We start from the raw sequence: 18,747 nt of genomic DNA, 5'->3' as shown, positions 1-18,747 counted from the left end.
AACGCATGACATACTGACGATGAGTAAATGACGACGTTATGCGTTTTTTACATATTAATCTTCTCATATAACAGTTGTAGAGACTTCAACTGCACTGGATGCAAATTATAAAATTTGCAAGCCACTGGACATGCATTAGAGCAGGAACTGTGGGGGGCAGGGGTGCCCATGCCATGCTGCTGATGTCCTGATCCCTGGAATATGACAGCACACGTGTGAACTACAGTTGACTCTCGCTCCCACAAAGCGCAAATGTGCTGGCTATGCTTTAGAGTAGGGGTGCAGATGACAGTACGAATGCAAACCACATACCAATGGCTAAAGAGCAGAGGCACTCGGGCTGGGGGATGCTTCAAGGAAATTGCAGTAGTGTGGGATGTGTGGAGCAGACTCCCATCCTCTCCTTGGACTTGACAGAACAGAATGATAGGACATCAGGGAATAACTTCCATTATAGTTGATGGAGCTGCAAAGGCCAAAAACTGTAGAGGAAGATAGAGACTGGAATACATCCAGCAAGTAATTGAACATATAGGCTGCAATTGCTACTTTGAGATGAAAAGGTTGGCACAGGAGATGATTTCGTGGTGGCCCCATTAAACTAGTCATAAGAGTGATACCTCACAAAAAACCGCCCTCGCAGCATTGCATTATGCCTCCCTACACTATAACACCAGGGTCACGAAAACAATTATGTTCGACGATGTCCACCGGTGCAATTCGTGTTCCCATCTGTCGGCATATGAGAAACACTACTCAGACTGAATCTGATCTCCCCCAAAAAGAGCACATGACGGCACTCCTCGTTGGTTTACTGCCAATGCTCTTCGCACGATCGCAAACGGTGCCGCTCACGTGCGGATGTCAACAGAGCAGAAAGCACTGGTCGTCGGGCAAAGAGACCGCCAAAGTCGCCATGCCACCGTGGAGCGTGAGATTGCGTGCGTAGAAGTGCAGTTACCTGTAAATGTGGTTGCAATTGCAACTTCTGTTAGAGGTCTGTTGCTTCTTACCTGTTGCATATTATTTATTTATTTCTCATTTCTTAATATTACAGAGTGACCCACCGCGTTGGTAGCTACGGTGGGTCGTTTGTTTCTAAAAATTAGTAACAAGCTGGAGAGACAGACTCTTCGTCTTTTTCTGCAGCTTCTCTCCGTTCCTGTGGTTTTTCTTGTCTTTTACATTATTACAGTGTTAATTTAAAAAAACCTGTGATACATAAAGCACATTTTGAGAAGGGAGAAATTTTTCCTATAGTATTAAGAAGAAATAATACACTCCTGGAAATTGAAATAAGAACACCATGAATTCATTGTCCCAGGAAGGGGAAACTTTATTGACACATTCCTGGGGTCAGATACATCACATGGTCACACTGACAGAACCACAGGCACATAGACACAGGCAACAGAGCATGCACAATGTCGGCACTAGTACAGTGTATATCCACCTTTCGCAGCAATGCAGGCTGCTATTCTCCCATGGAGACGATCGTAGAGATACTGGATGTAGTCCTGTGGAACGGCTTGCCATGCCATTTCCACCTGGCGCCTCAGTTGGACCAGCGTTCGTGCTGGACGTGGCAGACCGCGTGAGACGACGCTTCATCCAGTCCCAAACATGCTCAATGGGGGACAGATCCGGAGATCTTGCTGGCCAGGGTAGTTGACTTACACCTTCTAGAGCACGTTGGGTGGCACGGGATACATGCGGACGTGCATTGTCCTGTTGGAACAGCAAGTTCCCTTGCCGGTCTAGGAATGGTAGAACGATGGGTTCGATGACGGTTTGGATGTACCGTGCACTATTCAGTGTCCCCTCGACGATCACCAGAGGTGTACGGCCAGTGTAGGAGATCGCTCCCCACACCATGATGCCGGGTGTTGGCCCTGTGTGCCTCGGTCGTATGCAGTCCTGATTGTGGCGCTCACCTGCACGGCGCCAAACACGCATACGACCATCATTGACACCAAGGCAGAAGCGACTCTCATCGCTGAAGACGACACGTCTCCATTCGTCCCTCCATTCACGCCTGTCGCGACACCACTGGAGGCGGGCTGCACGATGTTGGGGCGTGAGCGGAAGACGGCCTAACGGTGTGCGGGACCGTAGCCCAGCTTCATGGAGACGGTTGCGAATGGTCCTCGCCGATACCCCAGAAGCAACAGTGTCCCTAATTTGCTGGGAAGTGGCGGTGCGGTCCCCTACGGCACTGCGTAGGATCCTACGGTCTTGGCGTGCATCCTTGCGTCGCTGCGGTCCAGTCCCAGGTCGACGGGCACGTGCACCTTCCGCCGACCACTGGCGACGACATCGATGTACTGTGGAGACCTCACGCCCCACGTGTTGAGCAATTCGGCGGTACGTCCACCCGGCTTCCCGCATGCCCACTATACGCCCTCGCTCAAAGTCCGTCAACTGCACATACGGTTCACGTCCACGCTGTCGCGGCATGCTACCAGTGTTAAAGACTGCGATGGAGCTCCGTATGCCACGGCAAACTGGCTGACCCTGACGGCGGTGGTGCACAAATTCTGCGCAGCTAGCGCCATTCGACGGCCAACACCGCGGTTCCTGGTGTGTCAGCTGTGCCGTGCGTGTGATCATTGCTTGTACAGCCCTCTCGCAGTGTCCGGAGCAAGTATGGTGGGTCTGACACACCGGTGTCAATGTGTTCTTTTTTCCATTTCCAGGAGTGTAGATGAAAGGAAAGATTTAGATGACAAAAGAGGTCGCTTTATCTGACTGTTTGAAATGGGAGGGCTTCACTAAACACTTCGAGCCTGTCTCACCTCAATTAGCATATTATATTTTATTCTATGGTTACTATTGTATGTATGTACGGCGTAAGGTGAGCTCTACCTGGTTTGTGTATGAGGTTTCAAAGCATTATTCGTTACTACTGTTACATCCTCCATTTGTCCAATCCATTAGCGGGAAAGGAGCCTTGGAAGGGTGACCACAAGTCTCTTCTCCCCGAAAGGCACTTCTTATCTCTGTTGTGCATTCATGTTTGTATACTTAAGTCTTATGACTCTGCGTATGTAGGTTTATGTACAATATTATAAAATTAACCTGTTTTACAGTTAGCATCTTATTCAGTTTGCGTATTGTACAACCACAGGTTGAAAATAATGATACAAAAAATTATAGAATTACTTTTTTTACATTGTACAAGCAGAAAAATTCATTGTTTTATTTCTTATTACTAACTTAATTGTAAATTTAATGTTTGTATTACTTGTAGTATTGTTGCAGTCGTGTGATCGGCCTCTGTGCCGTGTTTGTATCAGTATCTGGTGATACTGGTGTGTTCATGTCATCGTCTGTTTCCATATCAGCGTTTGAATCTCTGTTGTCCCATGTATCAAGTTGTGGTGTAGGGTTCGTATCTGGTCGTGATCGTGTATACGGTCGTTGTTGGTTATAAGTCTCGTGCAGCGCTCTTGGTATTTCATGAGTGATCCGGTTAAGCACGCGCCATTTAAATGGGACACTTAAAGCTTGTCCCGTGTCTTCGATTCCTGTCATAGATCTTACGTGTGTGTGTGTGTGTGTGTGTGTGTGTGTGTCGCATTTTATTGTTATCTGTTTGGGTGATCCAAGTTCCTCATGTTGACTTTTATCACTGTGACTACGGTCAAAGTGGGACCGATGTGTAGGGTAACAGAAGTCACGACCCGTCAAGAAGCGTACAATACCGCGACTTGGGCCAGCATGTCTGAGCCTCCAACGTTCCCGGATGTTCGAGAAGAGGAAGAAGATCCGATGACCCTTATCAGACGTTTCCCATTCTTTTTGCCATGCCTCAGTCTTTCAAAGAATTAATTGCCATTTTTCTGTAACATGCTTCTCTGTTATCTCGTGTACTTGTCCAGTCTTCCCCGTCTCAGCCAGTATGCTGCTTCTCTGTCAGTGGGGCATGCTGCAAGTACAACGCACAAGGCTTCCACAGATGTGGTGCCAAACGCCCATGACATTCTGAGCAATACACCTCTTTGTCCACGCCTCGCGGTTTTTGGGTCGCGAATGACCGTCGATGTGCCCAGGTACTTGTCACAAAACAAATAATAGACTGTATGATATATAATAGACTGTATGATACATTCGTAATGCCTGAAGTGGTAGTCTGTAGCGAGCTGAGTTTAGCGTGGCAAGTCTGTGCATTAGTCTTGTTGCTTTTTGAACTTTATGTCTTACGTGCTCGTCAAATGTTAATCGTTGGTCGAAGTATACGTCCGGATATCTTGTCGTTATTTTTCTCTGTATGCTAGTGTTGTTCGGTGGCGTTTTTCTGCAGTGCCCCTTGGATCAGTAAATATACTGTCTTGTTTGCAGCAATCGTGAAGTTGTAATGGCTGCACCAGTTACTAATTTTAGAGTTGTTTAACCATGCTTTCGGGTTGCGCTTTCGAGTTCACAGCTATTACTTTTAATAAGTCGTTAGCATAGGTTATAACGTCCTTAACACTACCATCTTCGTCCATATTACACACACCAAAAATGTTTTGCCTCAGCTCGGTTCCGAGAGCTCCGGAACCTGTACAGAAAATTGGAATAGAGATCAGCATAAACAACATTCCCGCGCTTTTTATTGCTCACGAAAACGACTCATTGTATGTAGTGCCACCATACAGCGAGACCTTCAGAGATGGTTATCCAAGAGTGCTGTACACATCGGTGGTACCTCTAATACCCAGTAGCACGTCTTCTTGCATTGATGCGTGCCTGTATTCGTCGTGGCATACTATCCACTAGTTCATTAAGGCACTGTTGGTCCAGATTGTCCCACTCCTCAACGGTGATTCGGCGTAGATCTCTCGGAATGGTTGGTGGGTCACGTCTTCCGTAACCAGCCCTTTTCAATCTATCCCAAGCATGTTCGATAGGGTTCATGTCTGGAGACATGCTGGCCACTCTAGTCGAGCGATGTCGTTATCCCGAAGGAAGTCATTCACAAGATGTGCACGATGGGGGCGCGAATTGTCGTCCATGAAGATGAATGCCTCGCCAATATGTTGCCGATATGGTTGCACTATCGGTCGGAGGATGGCATTCACGAATCGTACAGCCGTTACGGCTCCTTCCAAGATCATGAGCAGCTTACCTCGCCCCCACATATGCCGCCACCCCAAAAGAGCAGAGAACCTCCAGCACCGGGAACCTCGCTGGGCAATTTGTCTAAGGCGTTCAGCCTGATCGGGTTGCCTCCAAACACTTCTCCGACGATTGTCTGGTTGAAGGCATATGCGACACTCATCGGTGAAGAGAACGCGATGCCAATCATGAGCGGTCCATTCGGCATGTTGTTGGGCCCTTCTGTACCGCTCTGCATGGTGTCGTGGTTGCAAAGATGGACCTCGCCATGGACGTCGGGAGTGAAGTTGCGCATCATGCAACCTATTGCGCACAGTTTGACTCGTAACACGACGTCCTGTGGCTGCACGAAAAGTATTATTCAACATGGTGGCGTTGCGGTCAGGGTTCCTCCGAGCCATAATCCGTAGGTAGCGGTCGTCCTCTGCAGTAGTAGCCCTTGGGCGGCCTGAGGGAGGCATGTCATCGACAGTTCCTGTTCCAGTTTATCTGTATCTCCTCCAAGTTCGAACAACATCGCTTTGGTTTTCTCCGAGACGCCTGGACGCTTCCCTTGCTGAGAGCCCTTCCTGGCAAAAAGTAACAATGCAGACGCGATCGAACCGCCGTATTGACCGTCTAGGCATGGTTGAACTACAGGCAACACGAGCCGTGTACCTCCTTCCTGATGGAATGACTGGAACTCTCCGCCACGGTAGCTGAGTGGCCAGCGCGACAGAATGTCAATCGTAAGGGCCCGTGTTCAATTCCTGGCTGGGTCAGACACTTTCTCCGCTCAGGGACTGGGTGTTCTGTTGGGGACTGGGTGTTGTGTTGTCCTCATCATCATAATTTCATCCCCATCGACGCGCAAGTAGCCGAAATGGCGTCAAATCAGAAGACTTGCACCCGGCGAATGGTCTACCCGACGGGAGGCCCTAGTCACACGACATTTACATTTTTACTGGAACTGATCGGCTGTCGGACCCCTCCGTCGATTAGGCGCTGCTCATGCTTGGTTGATTAACATCTTTGGCTGGGTTTAGTGACATCTCTGAACAGTCGAAAGGACTGTGTCTGTGATACAATATCCACAGTGAACGTCTATTCCCAGTAGTTATGGGAACTGGGGTGATGCAAAACTTTTTTTAATGCGTGTACTTAGAAGTGATTCTATGACAGTATCCCCGAAAATTGGCCCGCATTTTGAGTCTTATGGATATCATTCAGTTATTTTCTTGGTAACCTTTTGTTTTTCTGCCTGCTATTTAGCCACTCTATCTTTGCAGTAGTCGAGTAAGCTATTGTATACGATTCTTTGGTGTGTGCACCTCTCTAGTAGCCTTTCAAATAAGGGAGCCACCAGAGGCTGTCGAAGGTGGCGGTTATGTCTACTGCTATTGTTACTGCGTATTTTTCTTGTGTGTCCTGCATTCTTTCCAGCAGTCGGTTAACTGCATCGTCTATTGAGCTTCTGGGCCTAAAGGCATACTGACGCGGCATAAGACCGAAGAGCCTCCTGTGTGACCGTATTCGTTTACAGAGGAGCCTCTCCTGTACTTTAAACAACGTGTTCAAGAGGAAGGGTGAGCTTGTAAGTCTTTGGATCTGTAGCGTCCCGATCCTCTGATTTTTTGATTGTTCAAAGTTTTCCATATGGCGTTGCCCTACCTTACAGTAACGTTTTATTCAGTAACTGCGTTTGAAAAGTTTCGATTTGTGCAAATGAATTTTTTAATGTTTCTGAGTGTGAGCCGTTCTTCTTCTTTAACTGTTTTAACTGCTAACACTACCTCTTCTCGGTCAAATGGGTCAGTAAAAGGGACCATTGAGTATGTGTCATCCATTTGTCGTTGTAAGTCTGCGTGATGTTGCTGGGGTCCGCGACTCGTGGTCGTGCGGTAGCGTTCTCGCTTCCCGCGCCCGTGTTTCCGGGCTCGATTCCCGGCGGGGTCAGGGATTTTCTCTGCCTCGTGATGACTGGGTGTTGTGTGATGTCCTTAAGTTAGTTAGGTTTAAGTAGTTCTAGGTTCTAGTGGACTGATGACTACGTATGTTAAGTCCCATAGTGCGCAGAGCCATTTGAACCATTTTGATGTTGCTGGTCATTCGCCTTTTCGTCATCAGGGACAAGCTGATTCAGCAGGTACTCTGCTGAACATCTACAGTCCCATGTAGTAGTGCCGTCAGTGAACCTGAGAATTGACAATACTGTCAGGTTCACATTCTAAAGACGACTTTCACTTAAAGTCTAAAATAAATAAATAAATATCATTGCGATCTGGACCTTTATTTTAGCCAAAGGAGAAGTAAGGTCTCACAGTACACGAAAATGGGGAAAAATTCGAAATTGTTCAAAAAAATGGCTCTGAGCACTATGGGACTTAACTCCTGAGGTCATCAGTCCCCTAGAACTTACAACTACTTTAAAGTAACTAACCTAATGACGTCACACACATCCATGCCGGAGGCAGGACTCGAACCTGCGACCGTAGCAGTCGCGCGGTTCCAGACTGTAGCGCCTAGAACCGCTTTTTAAAAAAATATAAAGCAATTTAATAATCATATTAGACAATTTATGAAATACTTGAGAATGGTGGAAAGGAGATATATAATAAAGTTGAATAGCCTTCCAACTACACTTTCTGGGCATTAATTGAATGTTAAGTATCTGATGTGATCAGACCTATATAATAAGTCTTTCACTGTCAGTCTCACTTACACATCACAGTGCAAAAATGAACAGGGCAATGCGCCAGCTATTAAACATTACATTATCAGATAGAATCTTATGATTTTAACCAATCTATAAGGACCTTTCCATAAAAACTGTCTATTGCCAGATTTCTAATATACGTCAATAATGCACCTTTAATGTTTTGTGTTTTGATACTGTTAGATACACAATCTCACTGTCACATAAGTTCTCTACATTAGCTTATAAATTTCAAAAACTACTCTCTGAAGTAGAAAAAGCACACACCAAGAATATACTGTAAGATTTTAAATAATATTCTTAAGGTAACTACAATACATCACTGTCAACACAGTCTTCTTTTTTATATTAACCAATGCCTAATCTTTCAAATACAATTTTTAGCATATTACCGAACTTTTTCTTGTGATTCGAATACCTTCTAATTTTGTGGAATTCACACAGCATGTGTACCTTAAATTCTATAATGCTAGCGGATCCTAATTTGTTAAGGACGTAATTAACAAAATTTTCCAGAAAAAATTAAGACATGCTTGAAAGTATTGCAATATCTGAAACCGATAGCTTGCCACTATCAATGTCGATAGCAGGCAGAAATTGATAGTATCCTCAATTCGCCTAATGGATAAACTATATATTTACACAATTAAGTTGGTGCGGAAGACTCAGTGCTCGAGTCCTACTCACACATGGTCAATTTCATTTTTTAATTTATTTTTTAAGAACAGGAAATAACTGAAAACAGCTGGAACCAACTGTTTCGAAGTGGACGCCGGCAGCGCCATAGTCGTGTAACTCGCCACGAGAGGCGTAGCAGTCGCGCATCCACCCAATCGACTACGTAGTTCGTCAGCATCCCGGGTGCGGCGCTACGGTCTCCGGTGGTCCTGCACCTCGAGCTCCGGCGTGCCACGTAGTTCTGCAGCATCCCGCAGACAGCGCAGCGATCGGGCGCTCTAGGCTGGTGGGCTACGGCGCACGGGGTGCTCAGTGTGGACTCGCGATGCCTCGCTGTTGAGACAGAATATGATGGTGCTCGTGCTGCTGGTGGGCGCGGCGTCTGCAGCGGCTTCGGCGGCGGCGGCGGCTGCAGCGGCGGCCGCTTTCACGGCTTCGGTGCCCGCCTCCGGCTCCAGCAACAAGCACGGCCTCGACTGCGACTTCGAGAGCCCTTGCGCCTGGAGGTGGGATGCGGGTGGCTTCGTCCTCGCCTCGGGGGCAACGCCGTTGGAGAACGGCACCGCACCTGCCACCGATGCCAGCGGAAACGCTGATGGTGAGTCCAACTGTCCTGAACACCCCTCGGCACTAGCAATCGTCGAGTCTGAAAATCCAGTGAGTTCTGCACTGCAATAACACACCCTCTTTCATGTGTCTGAGTAAAACTAAAACTCCTTGCGATTTAAGGATACAATGATACGATAGATTCCAGCGACTTCCCTTTGACGGAAAACTGATGAAGGCATCTGTTATCTTTGTTGGATGACGCAGCCCATTTTAATTGCAACAAAACGTTACCATGCATCCGTATCGAACTAAACACAGCACAGTTTTCCCTAATTTATGTGTTGCTAAACAGATTATTAATGTTCTACTTACCACCTTGACAGAAAATATTGTCATATTATTAAATTTCTGTCATAGATCACGTTGTTGTTTTACCTTAAATCTGCAACATACGCAAGTAGTTCTGACGTGATATAGTTTGCTTGTGTTGCTGTCTGCTTTAATCTCGTATTTACTCGTTCTGTAACGGATAATTTTCACTATTCGCAGGTAAATGGCGTTAAAATTGAACTTTCAGTGCCAGCGGAACGTACCATCAGTCAGACACAGAAGGACTAGAATGCCCGAAGTGCCATTTAACGCAGCCCGGGAACAACAAAATAGGTCAGGAGAGTAACTGCCCTATGGGATAAAAACAAAGTCTACATGTTGTTGGGTTCTTAACGTAAAGTGTATTTCATTATTGATAAACGAGACTAAAAGTGCCAAAGAAGTTGGACTGTCGGTGAAATGCGCACTTTAAGTGATCAACGCTTCCCATTCGGGATAAAGGGAATCGAAAGGCAAATAAAAACCTAAAAAACGACCACCGATGTGCCCGTTATGTCTGCTGAAATCAGTGGAGATGTTTGTCGGAAGGAACTTCGTCGGCAGTGCATCAGGAAAAAATCTGTACTCTCCATGGCGTAGTAGTCTGCTTCTGAAATGCTTATGAGTCGATTAATATTGAAAGGTAGCTTATTACAGCACTTCATGTTGGGACGTTCGGCGCACTGTTTAGAACAGCATTCTGCTCTGTTGTTTTACGTATAAGAAGGTAAGTTTCAATGACTGACATAGTATGGACATTTGTTGTGATATCATCCTTTTAGTAAATACGAAACTAACGACAGAAACAAAACGTTTTTTAGAAGCAAGGACATGTCTATTGTAAAGGAGACCAGTTTATGATTAAGTCTTGTTTAAAATTTTTTGTTTGTCGGCACTACCACATTAGTTTTCAACATATATTATCGTTTATAGACGCCACAGGTAATTATCAGATTGTGCAGGAAAAACGGTAGATCACTCATGAAAACGCCATGAAAACTCACGTGATATAAAGAACGTCGACGACTGTCAAAGCAAGTTTTTTTTTCAAAAAAAAAAAAATTGTGTGTGTGCGAGTGAATAAACAATTTGAAAAAAGACAATAGTTCGATGGTTAGAGTTTTCCACACTACAGAAGCAAAGGTCTATTTACAGATCAATCGATTACCTAGGGTATATTCGGGCACACATACAAACCTGAGGAGTAAGAATGAGCGCAAAGTACTATTAGCTGATAGTGAACTTCGTTATACTGAAAAACAGAAAAGTACTAGTCCCATTTGTTTAATCTTCACAAGGGTACGGACGCAAATTAGCACACAAGAACTCAGAAATCTTTTTTTCGTTGCAGCTATATACACCGTTGAGAAGCACTTGCCACATCACTCTTCATTGGTGTTGTGACGTATTTCGTCACGCACATAAAGTTCGGACACGCTCGGGGTCTTTTAGACGGTGGAACAAAATTTCTCTGGAGCTGTACTTCGTTGTACTGTGAAAAGGAAAGTCTCCGCTTCGTAACGGTTTATGGGCAAAGTAACTTAAAATATACATCAATTTCTAGAATTGCTGGCTATCTAAACCGGATCGGGCAACACTTAAACTAGGAATAGCCTACTTTGTCTCGTGGAAGAAAGATTGAGGGATACGTTTTAATGTTCCGTGGGCGTCGTGATCGTTCTAGCGCCAGCACTAGGTGGAGAAATATGAAGGCGGATACCTATCATGTCCTTCCTGAACGGAACAACCCTACAGAAAAGTTGTAGCAAACCCTAAAGACAATGACCGTTAGTGGTCTGACTCAAATGTATACAAGGTGCTAAACATTACGTCACCGCCCCCGGACTGCTCAGTGGCAAAACAGCTCAAGATAATAGCAGACCTCTCACATCTCAATTCATCTGCCAACTACAATAATAAAGCATTTATTACATTAGCTTCTAATCTTGTGGCTTGTTTCTATTTCACCAAAGAAGAAACTATCAATAGATATCCAAAGAAGTTAAAGAAAAATTGCGACTTTTCCTTCTTACTTGGTTGTGCTAATACAGTTTACAAAGAGGTAGAAAAAATAAGAGAGACTAGGTGGGAGAGTAACAAGATCGCGAAGGAAGATAAGGCGAAAAAGCTACCATGGGAAAAATTATTACAGAGAGAATTCAGTCGTGTTTGCAATAAAGGCGGTTTTATTAGTTCTTCATTTGCGGCGCGTTTCGCCTGTATGTAAAGGCGTCTTCAGACAATCGTACTATGGATAAATAATCATTTCGAGAAATGAGGAGTCAAAAGTATAAAATTACACTCAGGCAAAAATGGGCCAAGTGCACGCACATCGCTAAAATACGGGACAATGCCGACAATCGCAATTTGCACCTTGTGAAGGTTGACAGTAGCGTGGTGGCACACACCAGCCAGTAATGGTAATAGAGGGGAATTCTCATATGTTAAGATAAAGAGTGACTTTTTTAAAAATTCCGGTTCTGCCAATAGCATAAAAAATCATCACGTGGAGACGGCGCCCCTTAAATACAAAACAGTGCCTGCTTACATCTGTGATTCATGCACAACCTTACGTGCTAGCTAGCCAGACCAGTGCTAGAGCGTCAGGTTTTGCATATATCACAGATGTAAGCAGACAATATTTTGTGCTTAAGTGGCGCCGTCTTCATATGATGAGTTTTTATGCTATTAACAGACCGGCATTATAAAAAAAGTTACTTTTCATCTTAACATATGAGAATTCCCCTCTATTACCATTACTGGCTGGTGTGTGTCACCACGATACTGTAAACCTTCACAAGCTACAAAGTACTACATCGGCATTGTTCCGTATTTTACCGATGTACATGCACTTGGCCCCTTTTCTGCCTGAGTGTAATTTTATACTTTTGACTCCTCATTTCTTGAAATGATTATTTATCCATAGTTCGATTGTCTGAAGACACCTTTACATACAGGCGAAAAGCGTCGCAAACGAAGAACTAATAAAACTGTCTTTACTGCAACCACGATTGAATTCATTCTGTAACATTATCACGGTTGGTGTACCAGTGCCACAGAGTTTCAGATTTGAATGGAAGGACTTTTGAAAAATTATTACGTCATTAATATTAAAGCTATTGCAATATCTATGGTCTTTAGCGCAATATGTCATCACAATCAAAGTGATGTACTGAATCCAATGAAGCATTAGCCCACTGATGGTTGTTACTAAGTCTGCATTTGCTACGTTGATGAAGAGACAGGAATATTATTCGGGAGGAGTTGAAGGGAAATTCCTCCATGGCCAACCTGAATTACTTTTCTCTAAACAAAGCAAGGCTAACGTCTTGTTTGTTCCTTTAAGAGGAGCACAATCGATTTTATTTACCACCATATTGATACCGGCGGCGCGTTAAACTCTCAGTTTCCCACTTAATAGCAGTTACAGTACAACCAATTAAATATATCTTCAACTGCTGTCAAGTGCTCCCATGAGCTCATAATATCTTCTACGTATTTTTTTCTTCTTGTTTGTTTGGTCCCAAGACTGGTAAGAATCTGCTCTCCATGCTGATTTGGCCTGTGCAAGTCGCTTCATCTCCGTGTAAGTAAAGCAGCCTACATCTAATGAACCTACTTCCTGTAGTCGAGACACGGTCTCTGTAATTACTTCCCCTCCCACCTCGTACATCACTGAATTAACGGTTCCTTGATGACTTAAGATGTATGTTTGTCCAAGTTCTGTCATCTATTCTCCGCGACTCTATTCGGTACTTCTTACCACCTAAATTTCAGCATTATTCTGTAACACCACATTTCGAAAGATTCTACTTTATTCTTGCCTGCCGGCCGGAGTGGCCGAGCGGTTCTAGGCGCTACAGTCTGGAACCGCGCGACCGCTACGGTCGCAGGTTCGAATCCTGCCTTGGGCACGGATGTGTGTGATGTCCTCATGTTAGTTAGTACGCGAGTAGCGTAGTCTTTCCTACTGCATACAAGGCCCTATAGTCACGTTGTGCCCTCTAAATTGATTAGACCATTTCACTAAGCATTGTACAAGAAGTGGCAACTTACGCTGTTGAAATCGCTTCTTCCTCTGGTTGAAGCGTTTTGAGCAATACGATCTTTCTGCTTCAAGATGTCGACAGCGTGGATGGGGGAATCCTTAATGATTTCAACGTATCCACTTTACCGCTCCACATCCACTGTCTCAATAATCTACTTAATTTCTTTGGAAGTCCGTCACTTGATCTTCTTTGGGGTCTAAAGCGATTTATGTACTGTAGTACATTATGTAATGCCGAGTAAACAAAGGAGTATCGCTAAAATTAAATAATAAAGTAAAAAAGAAAACAAGCTCGGAAACAACTTACGAAACAATACTAATTACTGAATGTTAGGTATCCGCTAGCATCGAATTTTACACAGAATGTTTGCGGGCGTCTGTCATGACAATTGGATCGATGTATCGAGTGTTGAAAAACATATTTCCACAATTCTCTGTTAATACCATCCAAACATTCCTATTCTTTGTACCTTTTAGAGCATCCGTTAATTCTCTCATATCAATCACCCAGTCCTTAAGTATCATTTAGTTCAGGTAACGAAGAATTACCGTACAATCATACTGTTAATTTTTACAATGAGATATCCATTCCTTCTCTTTTATGTTATTGACACGTACATTATCCTTTTCTTATTTGTCGAGTGATTTCATCACTTTATAAGCGATGATTTGCTTTGTACGTCATGCTCTATATTGCTAGTAAGGTGTTTTGAAACGGCATTTGATAATGTGATCAATGGATTGCTATGGAATATAACGGCCGAACATGCTTGTTCATGGCACTTCACAAATGCTATCAAGTCTATACACAAACACCAAAATTGTTATGTATATGGAGAACATAATCACAAAGTCAATGAATACAAAGGAGAATGGCAAAGATTCTGTATTTCTCCGACACTCTTAAAATACATACGTAAATGAAGTGATCAATAAATGGAAAAAGTTGAATAGAAAAGGAGTATGTTCAGATCGCGACACAATGCAGAATGTGGTTTTATATGTAGATGACCAATCTGTAACTGCAGGGAATGAACATGATCTTCAGGTGGGGTCTGTAAATTGCAGCAGATAGCCTCAGATTAGAACTTAACATTGCCTGTAGATAAAACGAAAGTGATGTAATTTCAGGAAATCCGATCAGTGAAATCGAAAATAGTCTTGAATAATAAAATCTTAAAGCAAGTTTAACATATTAAATATCTACGATGTGACATAACTTAGGTGTATAATCAAGATGTGGTCTAAAAATTAAATAAATTACTTTTCATATGCAGAACGATAGAAAAAAATTTGCGCAAGAGAGTTAGGGCACAAACCGAGCTGAAGTTTCATAAAACCAAAGCAGAAACAACCCTCACTTATGGCAGTGAAGCATTGGCAACAGTAAGACACCAAGCAAGTAGAATACAGGCTCAAGAAATTAGGCTTCTAAGAATGGTGGAAGGATGTACCATAGATGGTCGTAAAAGAAATGAGAATGTGAGAGGAGACTTAGGAATACACAGGGTGTTCGGAAATTTCCGTTACAAAGTTCTAGGACTCGCAGACGGGAGTGAGTACACAGTATTCTGAATGGGAACCCATTTCTGGAAACGTACCGCTTCCGTGCTACAGCCGTTTGAAAACATGTTTGCCGGGTAGGTATGCAACAGGGTAATCATGGCAGGGGGTAGTTACGTCGATTCTACTGATGTCATTTGACGCCTTTCCTACCTCTCTAACCTGGTTCGAGTCTCATTCACGTGTCTGTGAGTGTTAGAGCAACATGGCTATGTACACGTTTGCAGAGTACATCGGCACGATCTTTCTAAATGGCGAAGCTGGCGGTAATGGAAGAGCTGCTCGTCGCCTTTATCAATATCGTTCTCCACAACGCCCGTCTCCGTTACATATCCCTTTCGTCATAATTACTTGACAGCAGCGAGAAAGAGTACCTTCACCGCCACCAGGTGTAGCTGGTGCTCCAAGGAAAGGCCGCACACCCGAGTTGGTTCAAAATGCTTCAAATGGTTCTGAGCACTATGCGACTTAACTTCTGAGGTCATCAGTCGCCTAGAACTTAGAACTAATTAAACCTAACTAACCTAAGGACATCACACACATCCATGCCCGAGGCAGGATTCAAACCTGCGACGTAGCGGTCGTTCGGCTCCAGACTGTAGCGCCTAGAACCGCACGGCCACTCCGTCCGGCACCCGAGTTGGAAGAAACCGTAGTGCATCATGTTGAAGAGAACCCCTCAAAAAGTACTCGAACAATTTCTTTGGCTGTTAACGAGTGAAACTGTAAAACAAGTGAGATACTGGATCACGCCGAATCAATTACTTCTAGAAGTGGTCGCGTTGCCAACATGTTTTCAAATGGCTGAAGCACGGAAACAAGATGTATCCGCACATGGGTTCAGATTCAAACTATTATCTATTGACTCCCCTCTATAATTCCTAGAAGTTTGGAACGGTAATTTAGGAACATCCTGTAAGTTGAAACGAAGAAACGAAAGAGAAAAGGAAAAAGTAAAAGGAACTTGTGGGCTGTATGGGTAGAGAAATATTCCCTGTAAAAGATATCAATTATAAATGCACCGGAAAAGGAAATATGGGAACGTCGTACAAGGGATGGAGTACCGTTAACAGGCAATTTGCCTAACACAAGAAGTGAAGAAAGAGAAGTAGAAGAGGATACCCAACATGCGGTTTCTTATGTCATCCAGGTTTTTCCGAGGGACAACTTGACGATAAAATCGGTTTATAGAGGTTAGAATTAGCAAGTATCGACTTCATTTGTTTCTCCTACAAGACGATGATATTGCGGAGCCGGATTTTTTCACAGGGAAACGTATTGCGTCATGATTCCGGTAGGTGTTTGGGTGGCCGGGCAGGGGCAGCCGGTGGCCCCGGCGCAACAGGCTGCGCCGCCACCCCCGCCGCCGCCGCCGCCGCCGCCAGCGCCATCGCGGGTCACCCAGCCGCCGCGCTGGCCGCGGCCGGCGCAAGAATTGATTACGGGCCTTTCCTGCGCGCCGCGGCGCGACGCAACTGCCATCTTCAATCTTTGCCGGCAGAGCCTCTGCGTGGCGCAGCGGACCCATCCTCCGCACTGACCTCAATGACCTCTCACATGTTAAGACCACCTGCTAGTAGGCTCGCTCAGAGTAACCGCTACTGGCATCTACATCTGCGAGGGATTTCTCTCTCTCTCTTTTTTTTTATAATTTTTTTTCTCAACCTCCGATCGGTCACGAAACGGACATCATTGTGAAAATCAAGGCTGTTTTACTTCCAACATATACCTACACCTCCTAGCTGCTTCTCTATACAGTTGCCGCTCCGATTTGTAACCTAATTATAATAATAATAATGAACGTATGGCATTGGTGGCCGGGAGACCCCTCGCGAGGCGGTTCGGCCGCCGCTCCACAAGTCCTTTAAAGCCACTACGGCGACTTGACAGTGAATGAGGATGAAAAATACACAACATCCAGTCATCTCGAGGCAGAAAAAAATCCCTGGCACCGCCGGGAATCGAACTCGGTACCCCGTGCGCGTGAAACGAGAACGCTACCGCAAGACCACGAGCTGCGGACTGTAACCTAATAACGAGTTTGGATAAAATTTTAACTTGAAAATTTGGGTTAACTGTCTGAGGCTACCAAATGGTTCAATTGGCTCTGAGCACTATGGGCCATCAGTCCCCTAGAACTACTTAAACCTAACTAACCTAAGGACATCACACACATCCATGCCCGAGGCAGGATTCGAACCTGCGACGGTAGCGGTCGCGTGGTTCCTCACGGAAGCGCCTAGGAACCGCACGGCCACATCGGTCGGCTCTGAGGCTACCACCTTAAAGTTAGTTAGCCTTAGAGAAAGTCAGAGTTTCTCATATTGAGCGTCGAAATTTGATATGACTCACTCTCAAAACTGCTCTATGAAAGGAGATGAAAAGTGTGTACTTACAAGGGGAGTGCCAAGGTTGGGAAAAGAAGTTAGGAGTGGGACGGCGTGTGTTTGCAGCACTACCCCATAGAGTTACAATGCCCCAGCCATACGGCCAGATGGCCAGCCATTCACGAGAGAAACGCTCCGAAACTTTCAGTCCTACAGTATATAATACCCATACGTCCGCTCACTGAACCGAATAGTGCGGTGGCCTATGCAATATTCGTAACAATTAGTGCTTCGTATTTTCAAAGTATCTATTTGCTTTTCCTTATTGAAAAAAAAATGTAGTAGAATTAAATCGGATGATGCAGCCGGAATTAGATTAGGAAATGAGACACTTAAAGCAGTAAAGGAGTTTTACTATTTGGGGAGCAAAATAACTGATGAAGGTCGAAGTAGGGAGGATATAAAACATAGACAGGCAATGGCAAGGAAAGCGTTTCTGAAGAAGTGAAATTTGTTAACATCGAGTACAGATTTCAATGTCAGGAAGTCGTTTCTGAAAGTATTTGTACGGAGTGTAGCCATGTATGGAAGTGAAACGTGGATGATAAATAGTTCAGACAACAAGACAATAGAAGCTTTCGAAATCTGGTGGTACAGAAGTATGCTGCAGATTAGATGGATACATCACATAACTTATGAGGAGGTACTAAACACAATTCGGGAGAAGAGAAATTTGTGGCACAACTTGACTAGAAGTAGGCATCGGTTGGTAGGGCATATCCTGAGGCAAGGGATCACCAATTTAGTATTGTAGGGCAGCGTGGATGGTAAAAATCGTAGAGGGAGACCAAGGGATGAGTACACTAAAAGATTCAGAAGGATGTAGGTTGCAGTAGGTACTGGGAGATGAAGAAACTTGCACAGGATAGAGTAGCATGGAGGAGGAGGAGGATATTACTGTTTAACGTCCCGTCGACAACGAGGTCATTAGAGACGGAGCGCAAGCTCGGGTGAGGGAAGGATGGGGAAGGAAATCGGCCGTTCCCTTTCAAAGGAACCATCCCAGCATTTGCCTGAAGTGATTTAGGGAAATCACGGAAAACCTAAATCAGGATGGCCGGAGACGGGATTGAACCGTCGTCCTCCCGAATGCGAGTCCAGTGTGCTAACCACTGCGCCACCTCGCTCGGTGGAGTAGCATGGAGAGCTGCATCAAACCAGTCTCTGGACTGAAGACCACAACAACAACAACATTGAAAAAAATACAATGACGATCAAATTGAAAACTTTTGTTCTTTCAACATTTTCATTTTTTCCAAGCAAATTGTTTCCTTCAAATATTCTTTTGTATTGTATACTGACAATATTTCATTTCTATCACGTATATTATACATAACATCCGTCGAACAGGTGTGTAC

The 18,747-nt window shown here is 44.6% G+C and overlaps 1 protein-coding gene across 7 annotated transcripts in view; it reads left to right on the top strand.

Moving 5' to 3' along the window:
- The first annotated feature begins 8,772 nt into the window (after positions 1-8,772).
- LOC126359421 (leukocyte tyrosine kinase receptor) overlaps positions 8,773-18,747 on the top strand; it is an 815,186-nt gene continuing 805,211 nt past the window's right edge. For 6 of the 7 annotated variants that reach the window (XR_007566229.1, XM_050007634.1, XM_050007633.1 and 3 more), the window contains exon 1: positions 8,774-9,071. Coding sequence is in view for 6 of the 7 variants with exons in the window: in XM_050007634.1 (XP_049863591.1) it covers positions 8,822-9,071 (250 nt within the window). In the remaining variant the exon portion in view is untranslated. Of the gene's footprint in view, positions 9,072-18,747 lie in introns of all 7 variants that reach the window. The other variant, XM_050007631.1, reaches the window with a different exon arrangement.

Source organism: Schistocerca gregaria, chromosome 1 (assembly GCF_023897955.1).
Source record: "Schistocerca gregaria isolate iqSchGreg1 chromosome 1, iqSchGreg1.2, whole genome shotgun sequence".
NCBI lineage: Eukaryota > Metazoa > Arthropoda > Insecta > Orthoptera > Acrididae > Schistocerca > Schistocerca gregaria.
This window is presented reverse-complemented; position numbering and strand designations above follow the sequence as displayed.